Source organism: Phyllostomus discolor, chromosome 11, assembly GCF_004126475.2.
Source record: "Phyllostomus discolor isolate MPI-MPIP mPhyDis1 chromosome 11, mPhyDis1.pri.v3, whole genome shotgun sequence".
Lineage (NCBI taxonomy): Eukaryota > Metazoa > Chordata > Mammalia > Chiroptera > Phyllostomidae > Phyllostomus > Phyllostomus discolor.
In genome coordinates, this window is record NC_040913.2 from 82,794,012 (window position 1) to 82,811,933 (window position 17,922).

Sequence of the window (17,922 nt, forward strand, 5' to 3'; positions counted from 1 at the left end):
GTCAGTAAGGTGTCTTTAAGCACAAGCACCCCCCAAAACAGGCTATGTACTGATCAGTTGACAAAAATGTTGTGACCAGAGGCTCGCTGGGACCAAACCCCATATTTTCCCTGGGATGAATCCAGTGTTCATGGCAACTTTATGGAACACAACCATTGAGAATAGCAAGAATGGAGTACATAAGATTTTTTTTAGTATTTAAAAATAGAAGCGTTTTCTTTATGTTGTAAAAATATTATTTTTTACACTATTATGCCTATAATGTCCCAAATTTGTATTAGGTATTACTTGATTAGGCTTTAATGAACTCATTTGTTTTCTGCACTGTTTATTTTAAATGTAAGCAAAACAAAGTTAAAATTGAGTATTTGAAATATCCAAAGATACCTGTGAGTACCAAACAGTGGTAAACCTCTTATCCTTTGCCAGACTTGCAAAATTATCTGTTATTATGGTAAGATTTTCTCAATTGCTAGATCATTTGTGTGGGGTTTTACACATTCGATACTAAAGGTTTATTGAACACCTACTATGTGCCAGGTACATACATGGCTAAGCTCTAGGAATACACAGGTGTGTAGACATGCTCCGAGCATTCGAGCGCACTCCCCCTGTCCAGCTTGGAGAAGGGCCCCTAGGGCACGTCTGAGAGAGTGTCACCCCACTGCTCTGCCACCCTGGGAATGGGTCCGGCTCCAACCACCCCATCTTTCTAAAGAAATGACCAGAGTTTGCACTGTGAGGACTGTGCTGTCAAAAGCTGGCAGTGAGATCCTGTGATCTGTGTCAGTCTGACAGACGCGACAGGGCACTGAGACGGTGTGACCTTCCGTGAGAAGGAGACACCTCCCAGTGGCTCTGGAGCTTCTCTGAATGCCCATCGCCCCCAGCCTGCCATTCCAGACTGAGCCCAGGTCTCCTTGCAGAAAACCTGCAATGGCAGTGCGACTGGCGTTGCTCGGAGATGGCCTGTCCTATCCCATCGGTACCTTAAGGCGTGTTGTAGACAGGCGTTACGCTCCAGTGTGCCTCCTTCCTGTGATGCTGCTGTTTATAAAACAGGCCGAGCGTTGCTGTGGGTGCGGTGGTCTGTGTGCTCTCGATGCCGTTGTTCGTGGTGAAGTAAAACATCAGCGCGTGCAGTGGCTAAATTGTGCCAACTCGCCTTCATTTTATGGCTAAATAGAAAACTAGTTGTTAGTGTCTGTAGTATGTTAGCAAAACCTGTTCAAGTAGGAAATTCCAAAGTATACTTTATAGTTCCTTTTATCTTGTTTTCTTCTGTTATAGTTTACACACACACACTACCAGTTTTTCTAGGATTCAGTTATGCCAAACAAAATAAATACCCCAGGTTTGGATATCTTTTCCACATATATCTATATTCCAGTAAAAATTTAATCTGATGCTATATATTTTTTTCCTCAAAGTTTTAACTTAAAGCCATGTATCTTTCTCCATGCCTAAATTTAAGAAAAATTTTAAGCAAAAAAAAAAAAAAATCTTACTTATAAAAGTAGGGGAATACTTATCCCTTTGACAAAACATTTCATTTTCTTCCTTTCTTTGTAGAATGGTCTACCTGATACTCAAGCCAAGTTCCATATTATGTTTTTATTCTTTGCTGCAGCTATGTTTTCTGTCAGCTTGTCTTCTCTGTTTGGCTATCATTGTTGGCTAGTCAGCAAAAATAAGTCTACATTAGGTGAGTATCCAATCATTGTAGTTAAAAGAACTTTTAATACATAAAGAGATATTCATCAAACATCGCCATTTGATTAAATGCCAGCCTGTCCTAAAGGGGTAAAAATCGTTCTTACTCCACACGTTGTTTTGTGAGATGTGACTTAGACACAGGTTTACTCATTAATGTATTTATTGACTGCCCATTGTACGTAAAGCATTCTGTATAGTTAGTGGTGAGCAAAAGCAAGACAGCCTAGAGAGGGACATAGGAAATCATCACGCAAACATGAAAGTAACGACAAGACGCACAGTGCCGTGAAGGAAACAAACAGGATGCTGAGGGACCAGTGACTCACCTGTTTAGATGAGGGGCCAGGGAAAGGCTCACCACAATGAAACCTATTTAACCTGAGAAGTCAGTCACGGAAAGAGCCAGAGCATTTCAGGCAGAGAAAACAGTACGTCCAAAAGCCTGATGGAGACGGGATGCTGAATACATTTAATCAGACTGGTTCAAGACTAGGAGCCTGACACTGCAAAGCATTGCTGAGAGACACTAAAGAAGACCTAAGTAAATGGTAAGATTCCCATGTTCATGGGTCAGAAAACTTGGTATTGTTAAGGTGGCAATACCTTATTTTCAGCTCCAGTACAACTCCCATTACAATTCTGAAAAGCCTTTCCCGCAGACATAGAAAAGCTGATCCTCATATTCTCAGGGAATTTCAGGGGCCCCAAATAGGGAAAACAATATATACATACAACCAAGTTCCTACTGTTTTCAGAACTTGCTAAAAATCGAAGTGATTAAAACCGTGTAGGTTTATGTGATTAAAAGGACATAAGGAGAGAGATATCAACCAATGGAATAGAACTGAGAGTCCAGAACTAAACTTACATATCTCCGGACAACTGATTATCAACAAGGGTAGGAGGACCATTCATTGGGAAAAGAAGAGATCTTGAACAAGTGATGCTGGGAGAAAAAGGACGAAATTCGTCCCCTACCTCATGCCAAATACAACAATGGATTCAAAATGGTTCAATGGCCTAAATGGGAGATCTAAAACTGTAAATTCTTAGAAGAAAACACAGGGATAAATCTTCGGGACCTCAAATGTAGTCATGACTTCTAAGATATAAGACCAAAAGCATGAGCAACAAAAGAAAAAAGATTCAATTAGACACTATCAAAACTAACAATGTTTGTACATGAAAGGACATTATCAAAAAAGCAAGAAGCTAGCCTGAAGAATGAGAGTCACATTTGCAAATTGTATATCTAGTAAGGGCCAAGGAATACAGAATAGAGAAATTACTCTTACAACTCAACAATAAAAAGACAAACAGCCCACTTTGAAAATTGGCGAAGGACTTGAATAGACATTTAAAAAGACATTTCGCTAAAGAAAATACACAAATGGCCAACAAACACATGCAAACATGCTCAGTATCATTAGTTCCTAGGGAAATAAAAATAAAAACAGTGAGCCACCACTTCCTACCCACCAGGACGGCTTGTATCAAAAAGCGAAAAACAAGTCGTGGTGAGGGTGTAGAGGATCTGAAACCTTCACGTATTGCTGGTGGGGAAACAGTTGTGTGAACACTGTGAAAAATGTTTGGCAGTTCCTCAAAGTGGAAGACAGAGAGTTGCCATGTGACCCAGCAGTTCCACTCTCAGGTATGCACCCGAAAGGACTGAGAACAGTGATTCGAGAGACATTCATACATCAGCATCCATAGCAGCACTGTTTACCTTAGCCAAAAGGTGGAAACGATCCAAATGCCCACCAAATGGATAGAAAAAAGACGATGTATATGAATATTACTCAGCCGTAAAGAATGAAGTACTGAAATATGCTGTAACAGGTCACTGCCTCATGAGGATAGGGGTTCTTTTGGGGTGATGAAACATTTTTGGAACTTGATATAAGTGGTAGTTACACAAAATTGAGAATGTACAAAAAGCCACTGAATTGTTCACTTTAAAGTGCCTAATTTCGTGTTCCATGAAGTTCACCTCAATTTTTAAATTGAGGGCAAAGAGCCAGCAGTGCTTGAGACGCCATCCACATGGTGGGAGCATAGAAAGCTAAAAACAAAAAATACACTATGACGTTTGATGAGTAAGCAGGGACTAAGCTACATCGAGTCTTCTAGACCAAGGTTAGGAGTTTGGGCATCCATCCAGAACTTATAAATCCTTATGATCTCAAAGGACACTTCAAACCATGAAATTCCATTATTATAACTGTCAGTGAAGATTCCTATAGTCAAAGAATGATCATTTTTAATATTCAGGTGAAGTCTTATTATGGCAGCCACTATCAGGGTGAAAATTGGTGTAATAATTTTTAAACAAAGCGTCTTATTTCATAATCTATGTTGGGCAACTCAATTTTAATTCATCCTAAGTAAATTGTTCCTAGAAGCTTTTAACTTCTAAAGTTTGTCGATTGAACTTGTAATACTGAAAGGACTTCCCCTGGACAATATGGTCCTCTAATTATAACATTCCTTATGTAAATCTGTGTAACCTAGGGTGGTAAATATTAAGGATCTTGCAAATTGCCACATTTTCTCATAGCACCGTGACTCTGCTAGTTCAGGGTTTTAGTTTTTAAATAATAGGCAGAACTCACTACACGTACACATTTATTCATATTCAGAAAGTAACATTTTAGATTGTTGCATCTCAGAAGAAAAGGTCGCATTACGGGAGGAACACTGATGCACTTGCTCAGGTCTGCCTCTGATGTCTGTTTCTGCCTGACCTTTGGCAAGCCCTGCAGCCTCTCTGCCCTCAGCTTCCGTCTGCCGAGTGGGCGGAGCCACATCCAGTGGAGGATTCTGCACTGGATCTTGGTTTGGACGAACAAGCTTTAAAGTACATTTTGGTTAGCTGGAAAAAAAAAAGTATTACTGGGATGAGATAACATTTTAAAGAGATTAGAACATGGAGCTTAGGGACTGTAAAATGCAGGTTGTAGAATTAGGTAGAACATAGTCTCATTCTGGTTAAAAATTGTGTAGATTTGTATATATCTTCATCCATCCATCCACCCATCTATCAACAAAAGATTTAGAAGACGTGAAGTTTTCACTTCCTTACACGTTTGTATTTTCTAATTTTCACCAACACACACGTGCTGTTATAATCGTTAATAGGTTTCTTAAAAAGAAAATAAATGTAATTATTTGATTATTTTAAAACAGAACAGACAATCCATATTGCTGGGCGGTTGGTAGGCACATTAGTACTCACAAGTGGCCAACCATTGATTTGCGAGTTTCTTTGTTTAATTCGGTCATTTCTGAACTCACTGGCTACTAACTGATATGTTCTCCCCTCATGTGATTACTCTGTATCTCTCATAGAGGCATTTAGAAGCCCAGTATTTCGACACGGAACAGATAAGAATGGATTCAGCTTGGGTTTCAGTAAAAATATGCGACAAGTTTTTGGTGATGAGAAGAAGTACTGGTTGCTACCCATTTTTTCAAGGTATTTCGTTGGGAAAATTTTCAGGTTTTAAACTAATGAAAGTGAGTCAACAAAGGAACTCCATTATTCCGGGTGGGAACTCTTCTTTCTTAAAGTATTATTTTATGACTCACTGTTATGTCAGTGTGGAAGTCAGTTAACTCCTCATCTCCTTAAGCACTGCGCTGAAACCACTGTCTGATACACACGTCGGCCATAGTATTACTGTGTTCTCCTTGGGCATCGGCACTTTGTAACGGTTCACTCTGCTGTCCTTCTCACTGCCCAACTGTGCGTCTTCATTCTCCTCACAGTCTAGGTGACGGATGCTCCTTCCCGACTTGCCTTGTTAACCAGGATCTCGAACAGCCGTCTACTCCCGCAGGGCTGAACTCAGCATCCAAAAAGTAATCCCATATTTTTTTTCTATTTTACTTTTGAATAGTATATTCATTTCTCGTGTATCCTCTGTTTATATATTTCTTTGAAAACCTAAGAACATAGGATAATTTACTATCGTACAATGGTCTCCACTTGGAAATGAAGTGTCAATTGCCATGAGATGAAACCTCTTGGCCACCCCACCCCTAGAGGGAGCAGTGGACAGACCAGACTCCCTCAGTTAGTGAGGAGGCTATTTCAATGTGTTTCACAGGGACAGTCAACGGTACCAGAGTCTTACTGGGTCACATCCTCTGAGGTTTAGCTTGAAAACTCCACAGAGCTAAATGGTTTTTCTTATGCCTTGGTGCAGAAAAATCTAGTTTTAATAAGTTGTTCGTTAGGTTGTCATAGCTTTTATAAACTTTAACAGTAGTTTTCTATAATGTTTTTTATCTTGATTAAGTGGTTTTTGTAGTTTAAGACTATTTGGGTTTTCGAGATAGTCTCTCTCCCACTAAGTGTGCCTGCCACGGGTATCGAGAGAGACCCCGTTTCTGGCATCGTTGCCCAGAGAAGGGACTGTGAAGTAACCAGCCTTTCCTCCCTCCCTGTAAATGCTGGGATTGGATTTTGACAGATAAAGTCTCTGCTACAGAAGTTTATAATTTCCCCTGGTTAGCCTTATAAAATGTCTGTGGTTAATTCTGTCTCCTCTGTGCCCCCGAGTTGCCCGAGTAGCTGTGTGTCTACTCAACCTTCCCCTTAAATCGCCAGTGGGACAGGTGCAAGGCAGTCCTCTGCACTCCAGGCGCCCACACCCTGGCGCCCACACTAGACCCGATTCTCCTCCACCTGTGAATCAGTGTTCATGACCTCCACTGTCCCAGGTGCTCAGGCCAGAAGCTCTGGGGTCCTTTTAGGTTCCTGTCTTGCAGTCGGTTTATTGACTCCGTTTGCAAGCCCTGTCCCAATTCACCCTCGGAATCTCCCAGCATCGTTTCTCAGAGGAATTGTTTCACTTCCTGATCTTCCTGATCCCGTGTTTGCCCTACTCCAGGGTATTCACCCGGAAGAAGTCAACATGATCCTTTTAAAACATACATCAGATTTTGTCATTCTTCTGCTCAAAAACCTCCATTGATTTTGGTGGGGGGGCTCCGCTCGCAGGGCCCCCCCCCGGCCTCCACGGATGAAAATAAGTCTACCAAGACATGATCTGCTTGGGGAGGAAAGGTGGCCAGTCTCTCAAAGGAGAAGGGCCAGGAGCCGGTTCCTCAGTGGACTTTTATTGGTTTCATTTGCACAGGAATTCAGGTGAAGCTCATCAGTCATTGTCAGGCAGTAAGGATCAAACAATAGATAACAAAGAACTCTGAGGGCCTATTTTGAGTCAGGGTCAGATAGCTAAAGAACAATAAAACTTTGAGGAACAAACTCACTTCTTGCTTGGACCCTTATCATTTATTTAATTGAGAGCATTCTAAACAAAGCAGGTTTCACAGGATTTTACATATTCTTTCTTAGGCCTGATCACCCGGGGAACCCACCCTTTCCAGCACAGGACTGCACCACCCTCTGTCATTGTTTCAGGCTTAAGTCAGGGAGGGGAATCTTAGGCCTGATCATCCGGGGAACCCACCCTTTCCAGCACAGGACTGCACCACCCTCTGTCATTGTTTCAGGCTTAAGTCAGGGAGGGGAAGTAAGGCAGCCAAGAGATTAGGAGACTTCTTGCAGACAGAATGAGGACTCAGGCTTTGTCAAAGCGGAGGGGCAAGGGTCCATCACTCACTTTCGCTGTAGCCCCCCAAGTCCTCCCTTGGGGGCCTCCCACATGATCCTGCCTGTCTCAGATTGTTCCCCCCTTTGGTGAATCTTACTCATCATTGGCTAACTGATCAAGCATTGGGGACGAGTTATGGATGAAGTAAAAGGAGCAGAAGCGGTGCCCCTGCCAGGGAGATAAGCTTTGTCTTCTCAGTGGCTTCTGGTCCCAAGGTCGCTCCCTCAGCCTTAGCCATGGGGGGTTACAGCTTCTGAAACCAGGCAGGGCGGTTCCCAGCAGATTTCCCATCTTACTCATCATAAGGACTAATGAGTATCCTCACCTTGTCCAATCAAATTTGTATGCTGTACCTGGCATATGGCCTCTTTCCAGAGAATAATAGGAATCAGAGTAAAAAAGATTTTTCATATGAATAGGAGAAGATATTTTTTAAAGATTTACCTTCAGAATTTTAATAAGGGTATGATAAAGCTGTCAAAAATTGAAGTATTTTCAAATTTTAGATATGAGGCAATCACTGAGGTGCAAAAGCATATCCTGTAAAAAGTAACAGTTACAGACAACTGAAATATGTGAAATTATTCTTGGAGGCATTTTAAGTAGTTTTTTCTTTTGAACGTTATTATAGTTAGTACTTTGGGGTGTTCTAAAATAACAGTTTCTATGCCAATAATTTTTTCTATCTGATTGAAATGGTGTTTGAATTTTTATGTTATTTTAATTTATGCATATGCTTTATTTTTTCCTACCATCCAATGTGTTGATATGTGACATGCCTGCTTACATTTTAAAACTTAAGTTCTTCTTTTAAGACTTCATTTTCTCAAATGAAACACCAGGTTTGTAAGACCTGTTCATGTCAGATGCTCTCAACATTCCTGCAAGACGATGCTCAAATGCATTGTTTCTGTCTTGTAGAAGGTAGGGAATTCTGTGTTCAAGACCCGTTAGGCCACTTTAGAAAACGTTGGGCCACTTTTCCCTCACACTTGCCTTTCTACCATTACCTTCCTATTTTTTTTCCATATCCACATACCACCTAAAAATAATGTTTCTTTAATATGAGTATATTTATTTAAACTAGCATGGAGATTTATTTTTAAACCAAATTCCATATCACCATCATAAATGAGAAACTAGCATAATTTGTCGGACGTAGAGTATAAGTGAAGGTAAAATTGATAGTAAAATGCTGTTAGGTCTAACCAGATTCCCTTACCTGCTAAAAAGTCTGAGGCCGAGGCCGAGTCTTTGTGCTAAAAACGGAGGTTTGCCAGAGGTAAAGAGTGCGATCTTGTTACATACAGTCAGAGGAATGAAAAGGAACCAAAGAGAGAACGCTTTTCTCACCATGAGTGAGTCCGTGCAATGGAATTGTTCCTGTATTCCCCCAATTCTCTTCCATAACTGCCATTGCACAGTTATCTCGGCTTGAGTCCTGTACTTTGAGAAGCACTCACCGCGATAGTGTCAAGAGTTAATGTAACGACTGTGATGATGGTTGTTGTCCTTCAGTCCTGAAAACCACCAGTTTCCTGCAAAGCCCTTGCGAGAGTCGCAGAGCCACCTGCTCACCGACTCTCAGTCCTGGACGGAGAGCAGCGCTAACCCGGGAAAAGACAAAGCCGGTAAGGGCGTGCTGGTTCGGCTTCTTCGATGTGTATTGTTTTCAAAAGGTTAAAGTAGTGAAAAAGTCCATTGTATTACCCAGAGGAATTTTCTTGGAGCCAGACTTCCAGTGCACATTTAGAATTATTTTCAGAACTTCTATTGGTGAAGCACTTTGATTAATGTCTCTTAGTTCTCTGGAAAACCATTTTGTGAAAGATAGATCTTCATTGTTTGGGGGTGGTTTTTTTTTTCGTTTTAAAACTAAATTTTTATTACTGCATATTAAATGACAGAAATAAACTCAAAGGACAGTTTTTTTAAAAAATGGAAAAACGTGATTAATTCAGACAAAAGATTTAAAAATATCTGCTGTAAAGGACCAAATTACACAGTTCTGTTACCCTAAGATTTCTATCCAGTTAAAAATGCAGAACCGATTATATAATTACACAATGTCAGCTACCTGTAATTTGTTCATATTTCTCTTGTTACTGTCGATCTCAATCTTTTGATCACTTCTTTATCGGTAGAGAACAAGCAAGGCTTTGAAGTCAGACACACCTGATTTTAAATCCTAATTTGGGCATCTAATTAATACGTGATATTTGTTAAGTTACCTAACATCATAGACTTAGCTTTCTTACCTTGAAAATACTACTTGTTTCTGAGGGTTGGCAAGGTGTAAGTTAAATATGTGTGGTGTCCCTATAAATAAGTACAAAACCAATACATCCACCATTGCGACAGTGTTAGCCAGAAAATCACCAGGTTGGCTAACTGAATTCCTGAATTCTCTTTCATTTCTAGTCTTTTCCCAAAACTCTCTCCTAAGTGCTGCCTGGCTTTGGCTCACAGCACTTTACTCACTGGGTTATCGGAAGTCACTTTGGTATGGTGAAAAACAAATACACTGTCCTGATTAAAAATTCGAAGGCAGATTTGGGATCTAATTTAATATATAATGAGTCATATTCTCCTAAAATATTGCTTTCTTTAAAAGGTCTTTTCCTTGAACAGTACACAGGGTGGGGGGGAAGTAGGTTTACAGTTATTTGTGTGGAAAATAATACAATAATTAATAAATAGTAATATGAGAACAAACTGTTTTACATACTCACAAGTGTAAGCCTACTTTCGCCCCTCCTCCGTATATATATACCCTCAGAATGTTCTCATCATTTCAGTATTCATAATTCGGTTTCTCTTCACCTTCACACGTGCCATTCCATTTTCCAGTCTATGGGGAGGACTAGGCATTACCTGAACAAGAAATTGATGACACCTAGTTGCACTTTGAATCCATCAGTTTCCTTAGAGGTAGAGGACAGATAAATAGTTGGGGGTCGGTTTGGGGGCAGGGGCTGGAGAGACAAAGAGCTCCGTCTTTCAGAGAGGACTCTTGTCTCCTCTTGCAGTTCTGTGTTAACGTATAAACGATTTTCTGGTTTTTAATGTGCTGTTAATTACTTGGCATGTTGGATTAGTGTTTTTGTTACGTTGCTGGGTGAATGAGAAACTGAAGTTCAGAGGACGATGTAAGAGAGGAGGAACATGAGAAGGATGAGATGGGAAAGGGCTCCAAGGTCAGCCTGGCTAGAGTGACTAGGTCGACGGAGAACTAGGAGACGATGGTTTACGATGTTCTGAGGAGTGCCAGGTTCGACGTGTCTCTCACTTTTCTGTTCTTCCTTGAAGGGATGAGCAATCCTGCACTGACCATGGAGAATGAGACGTAACTCTCCAAACAAAATCAGTTCATGTTTTTGAAAGTGAGTGAAGTTTTTCCTTTATTGTTATGTTTTACATTTTAACACTTTTCTCTTAGGGCACATTGTTTCCATAAACATTATTTATTTCTGCATGATTCAAATTAAAAGATGTCTTAGCTGACCCTGGGGAGTGCAGTAATGGAGCTGGAGACTTCTAGACGTGGACGGAGCTTCAGCATTTGCAAGTATTTAGGTTAACCTGATAAAACTAAAACTTTGTTGATGAACAAAATTCATTTTTATAGTAATACAGTAAATGGCAAGGGGGAATCTTAAAATATTGAAGTTTACGTGGCAATTCTCTTGTCATTTTGCCGGATTGTACAGTTTTTTGCAAACTTTTCTATCCTTCAGGATACACAGTGGTCATGTCCTTAACCCTCCATTAGCAGGGTCTCACCAAGTCTGAGCACAGATAATGACATCCAGTTAGCGTAAACCTTTTCATCCCTATTTTCGGTAACAGTAGGATCCCACTCTTAAAATAACAGGTGTTCCAAACCACTTTATTTAAACCATAATTTTTAAAATCAGTACTTCAAAATCAGTTTTTAAAATACATAACCTATTTATAAGCCTGCAGTCAATAGAAAAAAATAGAATAAAGAGTCCCTTTGGAGCAGAGCCACAAGCATCTAGACAAACACACACAAATGAACACGAATACAGAGGGTCGAACATTACAGTTATCCAGACAAGCCTGTTTACTTCAGTCTGGAGCACTAATGTCTAAGAGAAGCGACACAGTAGCATCTAAAACAAAATCATTTGTGTCCAGATACTTAATAGGTGTCTGAGGTTTTCAGTAGTCCTTTTTTTAGCCCACTTTAATCCTCAAAAACTTTTTTTAATTTAATTGTAATTTTTTCCATTACCGTATTTGTCCACCTTATACCTCCTCTCCCCCCCATCCCCGCTGCCACAGTCACCAATTGAGTTCTTTCCTGTTTGCTCAGTCCCTCCCCTCCACTGCCCCCCCCCCCCCCCCCCCCGCGCCCTGCCCAGAGCTGTCAGTCTGCTCTCTACCTACGAGTCTGTCTCTGTTTTGCTTGTTAGTTCAGTTTGTTCAGTAGAGTCCACATGAGTGAAATCATGTGGTGTGGTAAGGGGCTTGTTTCACTGAGCATAATGCTCTCCAAGTCCATCCATGCTGTCACAAAGGGTAAGGTTTTCTCATTGCCGAGTAGTATCCCATTGTGTGGGTGTCCCATAGCTGTCTTATCCACTCACCTACTGAGGGACCCTTGGGCTGCAGCCAACAAACAACAAGCGCTGGCGAGAATGTGGGGAAGGGGGACCCTTCTGCACTGTGGGGGAATGCAGACTGGTGCAGCCACGGTGGAAAGCAGTATGGTAATACCTCAAAAAAAAATTAAATATTTTTAAATTTGTTTCATTTTGTTTTCATGAGTAGCTTTTTAATAACAGCAAACTACTGATCTGGCCATTTGAGCAGGGACTGTTTTGGTTTTGGATGACTGCATGAGCTGGTGTGGTAGATCTGCTTAATTATAACTGTGGTTAGGGTAGTGAGAAATGTGATAATCTTAATGTAGTCAAATAGCAAAGGGACAATATCAAATTTCTGAAAATAATTCTGAAAATGTAGCTATGAAAAACAAATATGAATCACTAACCAATACCACAAATAAATATTTCATAGAGCATAGATCTGTAAAGCATGTAAAGTTTCACAGGATTTTTTTTTAGGACTTTGAATTATTAGTGATAATCATCACTGTTTGTGAGGTCACATATTGTTTTACAAGTTCACATAGTAATGTCATGTCATGTAGACGTCCCAGTTTTTTTTTTTTAATTAAAGGAAGCCTTTTTTTTTAAAGATTTTATTTATTTATTTTTAGAGAGGGAAGGGAGGGAGAAAGAGAGAGAGAGAAACATCAGTGTGCAGTTGCTGGGGGCTGTGGCCTGCAACCCGGGCATGTGCCCTGACTGGGAATCGAACCTGCAATGCTTTGGTTCGCAGCCTGCGCTCAATCCACAGAGCTACGTCAGGCAGGGCCATCCCAGTGTTTTGACACAAGACCAATGTTGCATTTGTTCAGCATTATTCTCAACACTTTGCACCGTGCCAGGCACAGAGCAGGTTCTAAATAAATATTTCTCTTGGAAACAGGTGATAAAATAACATTGTTAAAATTTTAAATCTCACAAAACTTGATTTTATTACATTTGAGTATGAGATTAATGGTCATAATAACCAAATGACAGCACGAATGAGCTTCATTGCCATTGTTTTAAAAAGTGATTTTCTGATGTAATGTTTTTCATTCTGTTGATATAACTAGTGACAGAAAAACATTTCTTTAAAAAGATTGAATTTTCCTAAGGTAGCTAATATTCCAAATAATTATAAAAAGTTTTTGATCGTTTTTCTGCTTTACATCTCAGACCTAGCAATTAATTGAATGCATTTATATTGAACATTACCCAATGTTGATATGCTTAATTTATATTACTGAATGATACCTTCATGTTGTTCTCTTTTTGAACTACATTAGTAATTCAATGACCTGTGGCCTTTCATGCTGAGAAATGAAATATCTCTGAGCATAGGTCCCAGATACTTATGTGCCTAGACCCACAGTGGTGCTCCAGTGTAGATTAAATTTAGCCTATCCCACCTTCCCTCTTATAAATTATAGACAAAGAAAGCTGTGCTTCTGTGCATATGATATTTTAAACTTATTTCCCCTTTCTGATGCCCTTGTCACTCCTAAATGCCTAGTGACCTCAGACCAGTGCAGGACTAGATCACGGAAGAACCCTGCCACTGCAGCTGGGGTCCCACACCAGTCTCCCTGGCCTCACCTGAGAGCTTAATAGAAATGCAGAGTTTTGGACCTTCCTCTAGTCCTACTGAACCCGAATCCACATCTTCTGCATTCTGACAGGAAGATCCTCTGGTCCGTGTGTATGCACATTCTAGTGTGAGAAGCATTGATGTGGAGGTCTATATACAAGAACACATCTACTGAGCCTTCTAGTGTAGAAAACATTTAATTTCGAACAAGGGATGTTATTGCAACAAACAGATGAGGTGTTTGTGGAATGCATGAGTTGGTCATTTGTAGTTCTTTTTAAATAGTTAACACGACAGTTTCCTGCTTTGTGTCTTTCATGTCAAGGTATCAGTGCTGCAGGTGGATGGAAGAGGCTTCCCACGGGCACCACTGGTGGATCCAATCGTCCCCGTTGCCCTTGGGCTGGACACACAGGACATGAATGGATGAGTTCTCTCCACGCTGTTGCTTGAAACATCACATTTTTAATTCAAGATGCAGACTGTTTAATTAATGCAGATTCCTGTTAAATGTTAAAAATGATTATGGCTTATGAATCAAGGACAAAAATATAATCTGTCATAAAAACTGAGCATATTCATGGGCCAGTTTTCACCCATAATTTGTCACAATTCTGATCCAGGAAGTTCAGATGAAGGTACCGAGATTTAAAAGATTTCCAGTCACATTATGATTGTAAGATATATTCGTAAAACCTGTTACTTACCTATGAAAAGGTGGAGGTGGCCAGACTTCTTTATTTATTCCTTCTGATGCGAATCTACCTTCAGACTGAGTGAATTCATTACAAACTCCAAATGACCTACAGTTGATGATCTCCATTTTTTGCTAGACTTTAATCTAATTCTAGCTTTTGTTCCCTGCTAGAAAATAAGTATGGTCACTGAAAAGCAACTGGCTAGAAAATTTTGTCAGAATCAATACACTTCTATTGTATCTGAAATATACAGGGTCCGGCAGAAGTAAGGCCTGCTTGAGTGTGGTTGGTACAGTAATAATATGGGTGTAATAATGTATGGTTTTAATTTGAACATATCACCTAAAATGTCATATGGTGTGCTTGAGTGTGATATTGTTATGTTACAAAATTACATGCTTATGGTTTTATAATAAAAGATTTTATAATAAAAAAGGAGCATTATTTGTGCTGGGCCCTGTATTTTTCATCTCTTCTAATCTTCTTAAATTGGGGGAAAATCTGTAACAACTACAAAAATTGGTTTATTTTATGATATTCTTTAGCCAGTTTGGCTTTTATAATTTCTTTTTATTTTTTTTCCTTTGATTGAACATAGCAGAAATATTAAATTTCAGTTAAGAATTCCTGATGGGTCCATAGATTAATCCTCCATTTATATTACTTCTGTGTCCTCTCATCAAAGTTATGACAGTTAAACTATATAGTTCCTCATACTAAGATTAATGATGCAATTCATAAAAAATTATATACTTTTTTTGGAAATTTTGTTCAACATAACGGGGTGCTGTTTGGAAGTTGAGTTTCAGATAAAGTGGTGTGTTTGTTGATGCCAAAATGTCAGGCTTCATAAATATACTAAAAAGCTCTTGTGCCTTGTATGCACTATTTTAAAAAAAAGTGTTATTTACTCTTTTTTAGTTTGTTGGAGTGTAAGTGTTGTAAATGCTCATGATTAGAATAAGCTGTGGACTTTCTGTTTTTGGGTACTGATATTCCAAACTTAAAGCAGATTAGATATTAAAACTACACAGCTAAAGAACTGGTATTTAATCAAAGAGAAAATGGTATTAAACTTCTCAAAATCTGAGAGAAAAATTCAACCCAGAACAGAAGGCCAAAGGATAATGGAGTAATAAGAAATCCTTGTAATTACTCCTCCTTACTAAAAATACAAAATGTTTTATATTCAATGAATTAATGGAAGAACCAATATCAGCCCAGTCCATTTTATAGTTCATTTGAGAGCAATTAATTTGAACAGTAGTATAGCGGGGTTTTTTTTTCCTCATTTTCAAAGCTAAATATTTTAATCTGACAATGGGTTTCAAGAGATTCCATAAGGAGTGTTTTTACTTGTAACTTAAAGCATGTTGGGGTCATCACTTTCCATGACCTGAAGTGCCAGGCTGGGAGCTGCAGGTACTGCTGGGAGCCGGAGGGGCAGCAGCACCACGTGATGTGCTGGGGATTACATGCAGCCAGGTGTTGTTCAAAGCACAGGAAGCACTACAGTTGCTTCTAGGGGCTCAGGATGGCGGGTGTTCCCTCTTGTCACACTAACTAGAAGCAGGGGGAAAGAGAGAGATTTTTATTCTTTACCTTGCTAGAGTACTGTTAATCCTTTCCCCCTTTAGGTCTTTCATGTAATTATTGAAATACATAAGTCGATACACACTAGATTCAGATTTGAAAACATTTTTAAAAATAAAATATTTTCATTAAGTTGTAATGGTTCCCTTTTTGTTTCATCCAGTGGATAACCTTGGTTGGCTTTTTTGTTCCGTTGCGGGGTTATGATTTTGGGAGACGGCGTATCTCATTAGGTATGCAGTATCAGTTAATTTTACTTGGGTGAATAAAATGACATCAAATAGACCTACGTTTTGTACAGACTCATAAAATGTACCTATTAGTTAACTATTTGCCACTGTTAGTGAAAGAGGGTTTGTTTTTTCAGAGAAAAAGGACAGCTGCATCTAAATGCAGTGACGAGGCCCTTGGGGAAGTGCTGACCCACACACTCCCTCCTGTTACACGTAATACAGTCTGGCTGACCACCTTCAGTCGTTGCCTGTATGGTGCTGCCCGCACGCTGACGGTCCGAATCGCTTTGCAGATACACTTTTCCTAATAGTCTACCAGAGCCAGCTGCTCCCGGCAAGACTCACAGGTCTTTCTTGAGAAGAAGTGTATGACAGGATGGGGTCACCACTCACTAGTCGTTAAATGATTCTGAGGACACTGGAAATGGGTGGTAAACTCGAGCACACTGTCATCAACAGGCAAGTATTGGAAATATGGCCAATATTCGACAAAACTATCTTCACTAGGAAAATCTAATACAGAGGGTTTGTCAACCACATTCATAAAAATTTTAAGTAGTAATTATGTGACTCAGGCTCAAAAGAACCCATGAAAAAACAGGTAACCTCATTATATTATAAGCTAGCAAATTTTTCTTATATTGATATGCATGTAAATTTGCTGAACTGATTCTTAAGTTATACAGTATACTTTAGTATATACACATTATCCAGTATTTACTGGTAAGTAAAAGGGATAGTTCTAGTAGCATTATGAAATTTTTCAAAAACCCCACAAACATATACGAACCACGTAAATGGTAAGTATAGAAAGATCACTTGCCTGTAAACCGGAAGGGATTCAGTATAACCATGCCACCCACCCAGAGACTGCACAATAAATCTGCTAACATTTTTGTCCACAGCGGCACATCTGGACAATGGCTTTGCACAAATAACGTCTCTAGGTAAGATCCTTCTGTAGAAAGCTTTCCCACTCCTTTCCCACATACTTAGCCAGTTCTGAACATCTCCTCTCCCACGTGGAAACAGACCACATACACCTTGCTATTCTTTCACACTGGTACCACGAGAACTTTTTTAAACCTCATCTTGGTAAAAATTCAGATTCTCACTCTCATTGACACTTGAGCAATTTTTTCATGTCACTTATTCAAAGGATTCAACACATGCTGACATTCAAGTTTTTGATTTTAAAATGAAGCCGTCTGTTCCCTCCCTGTATTTCCTTTGGAAATTACAAAAAAACCTGATTTTTTCACAGGACACAGGAAATCGCGTTATACTTCATAATGGGCCAGGCCGTGCGTGCACTTACCTTTTCTCTTTGCCATGATGAATTTGTTGTTCTTTTATAGGGTTGTATCCAGCGGCCATCAGTGAAGGGATGACTTGAAGTAGGCTTGTTTCAAAGGAACTGCTGTGGATCAAACTTAGGATGTATCCGTCTCCCAACATAGCAGGAGGCTCTGGAATGGGTCTTTTCTATCCTCAAACAAAAGAGGATGTAAGTATAGGTGCTCTGCCATAATCAAGCTGTGTTAACTTAGAGCTCCATCTCTGACACCCTGCAAATGGTTCTTATGTCAACAAAAAGATTAAGTATGCGTCTGGGCGTGGCCAATAGACTTGAAATCACATGCAGCCTTTTCTCACTGAAGGGACAGGAAAAACGAAACTGGTGACAAATGCCCAGTGGTAGATCTTTGATGTTCTTGTTCATGGCCAGCAGTCAGTATTTCTGTATTTAGTTTGCAGTTTGCAGGGGTGGGGGTGGGGTGGGGACAGGGGTGGCTAAGATTACTCATCTGTTGACTTATTTCTGAGTAATAATTAAACCAAAGGGGGCCT

The 17,922-nt window shown here is 39.8% G+C and overlaps 1 protein-coding gene across 2 annotated transcripts in view; it reads left to right on the forward strand.

The window, feature by feature from the left end:
- Nucleotides 1–16,213, forward strand: part of ZDHHC2 (zinc finger DHHC-type palmitoyltransferase 2) — a 54,815-nt gene extending 38,602 nt beyond the window's left edge. For both annotated transcript variants that reach the window (XM_036011682.1, XM_028526604.2), the window contains 6 exons: nt 1,573–1,705; nt 5,068–5,194; nt 5,488–5,580; nt 8,859–8,971; nt 10,650–10,723; nt 13,873–16,213. In XM_036011682.1, coding sequence (XP_035867575.1) covers nt 1,573–1,705; nt 5,068–5,194; nt 5,488–5,580; nt 8,859–8,971; nt 10,650–10,690 — 507 coding nt within the window. In that variant the 3' untranslated portion in view covers nt 10,691–10,723; nt 13,873–16,213. The remainder of the gene's footprint in view (nt 1–1,572; nt 1,706–5,067; nt 5,195–5,487; nt 5,581–8,858; nt 8,972–10,649; nt 10,724–13,872) is intronic.
- The last annotated feature ends 1,709 nt before the right edge of the window (nt 16,214–17,922 follow it).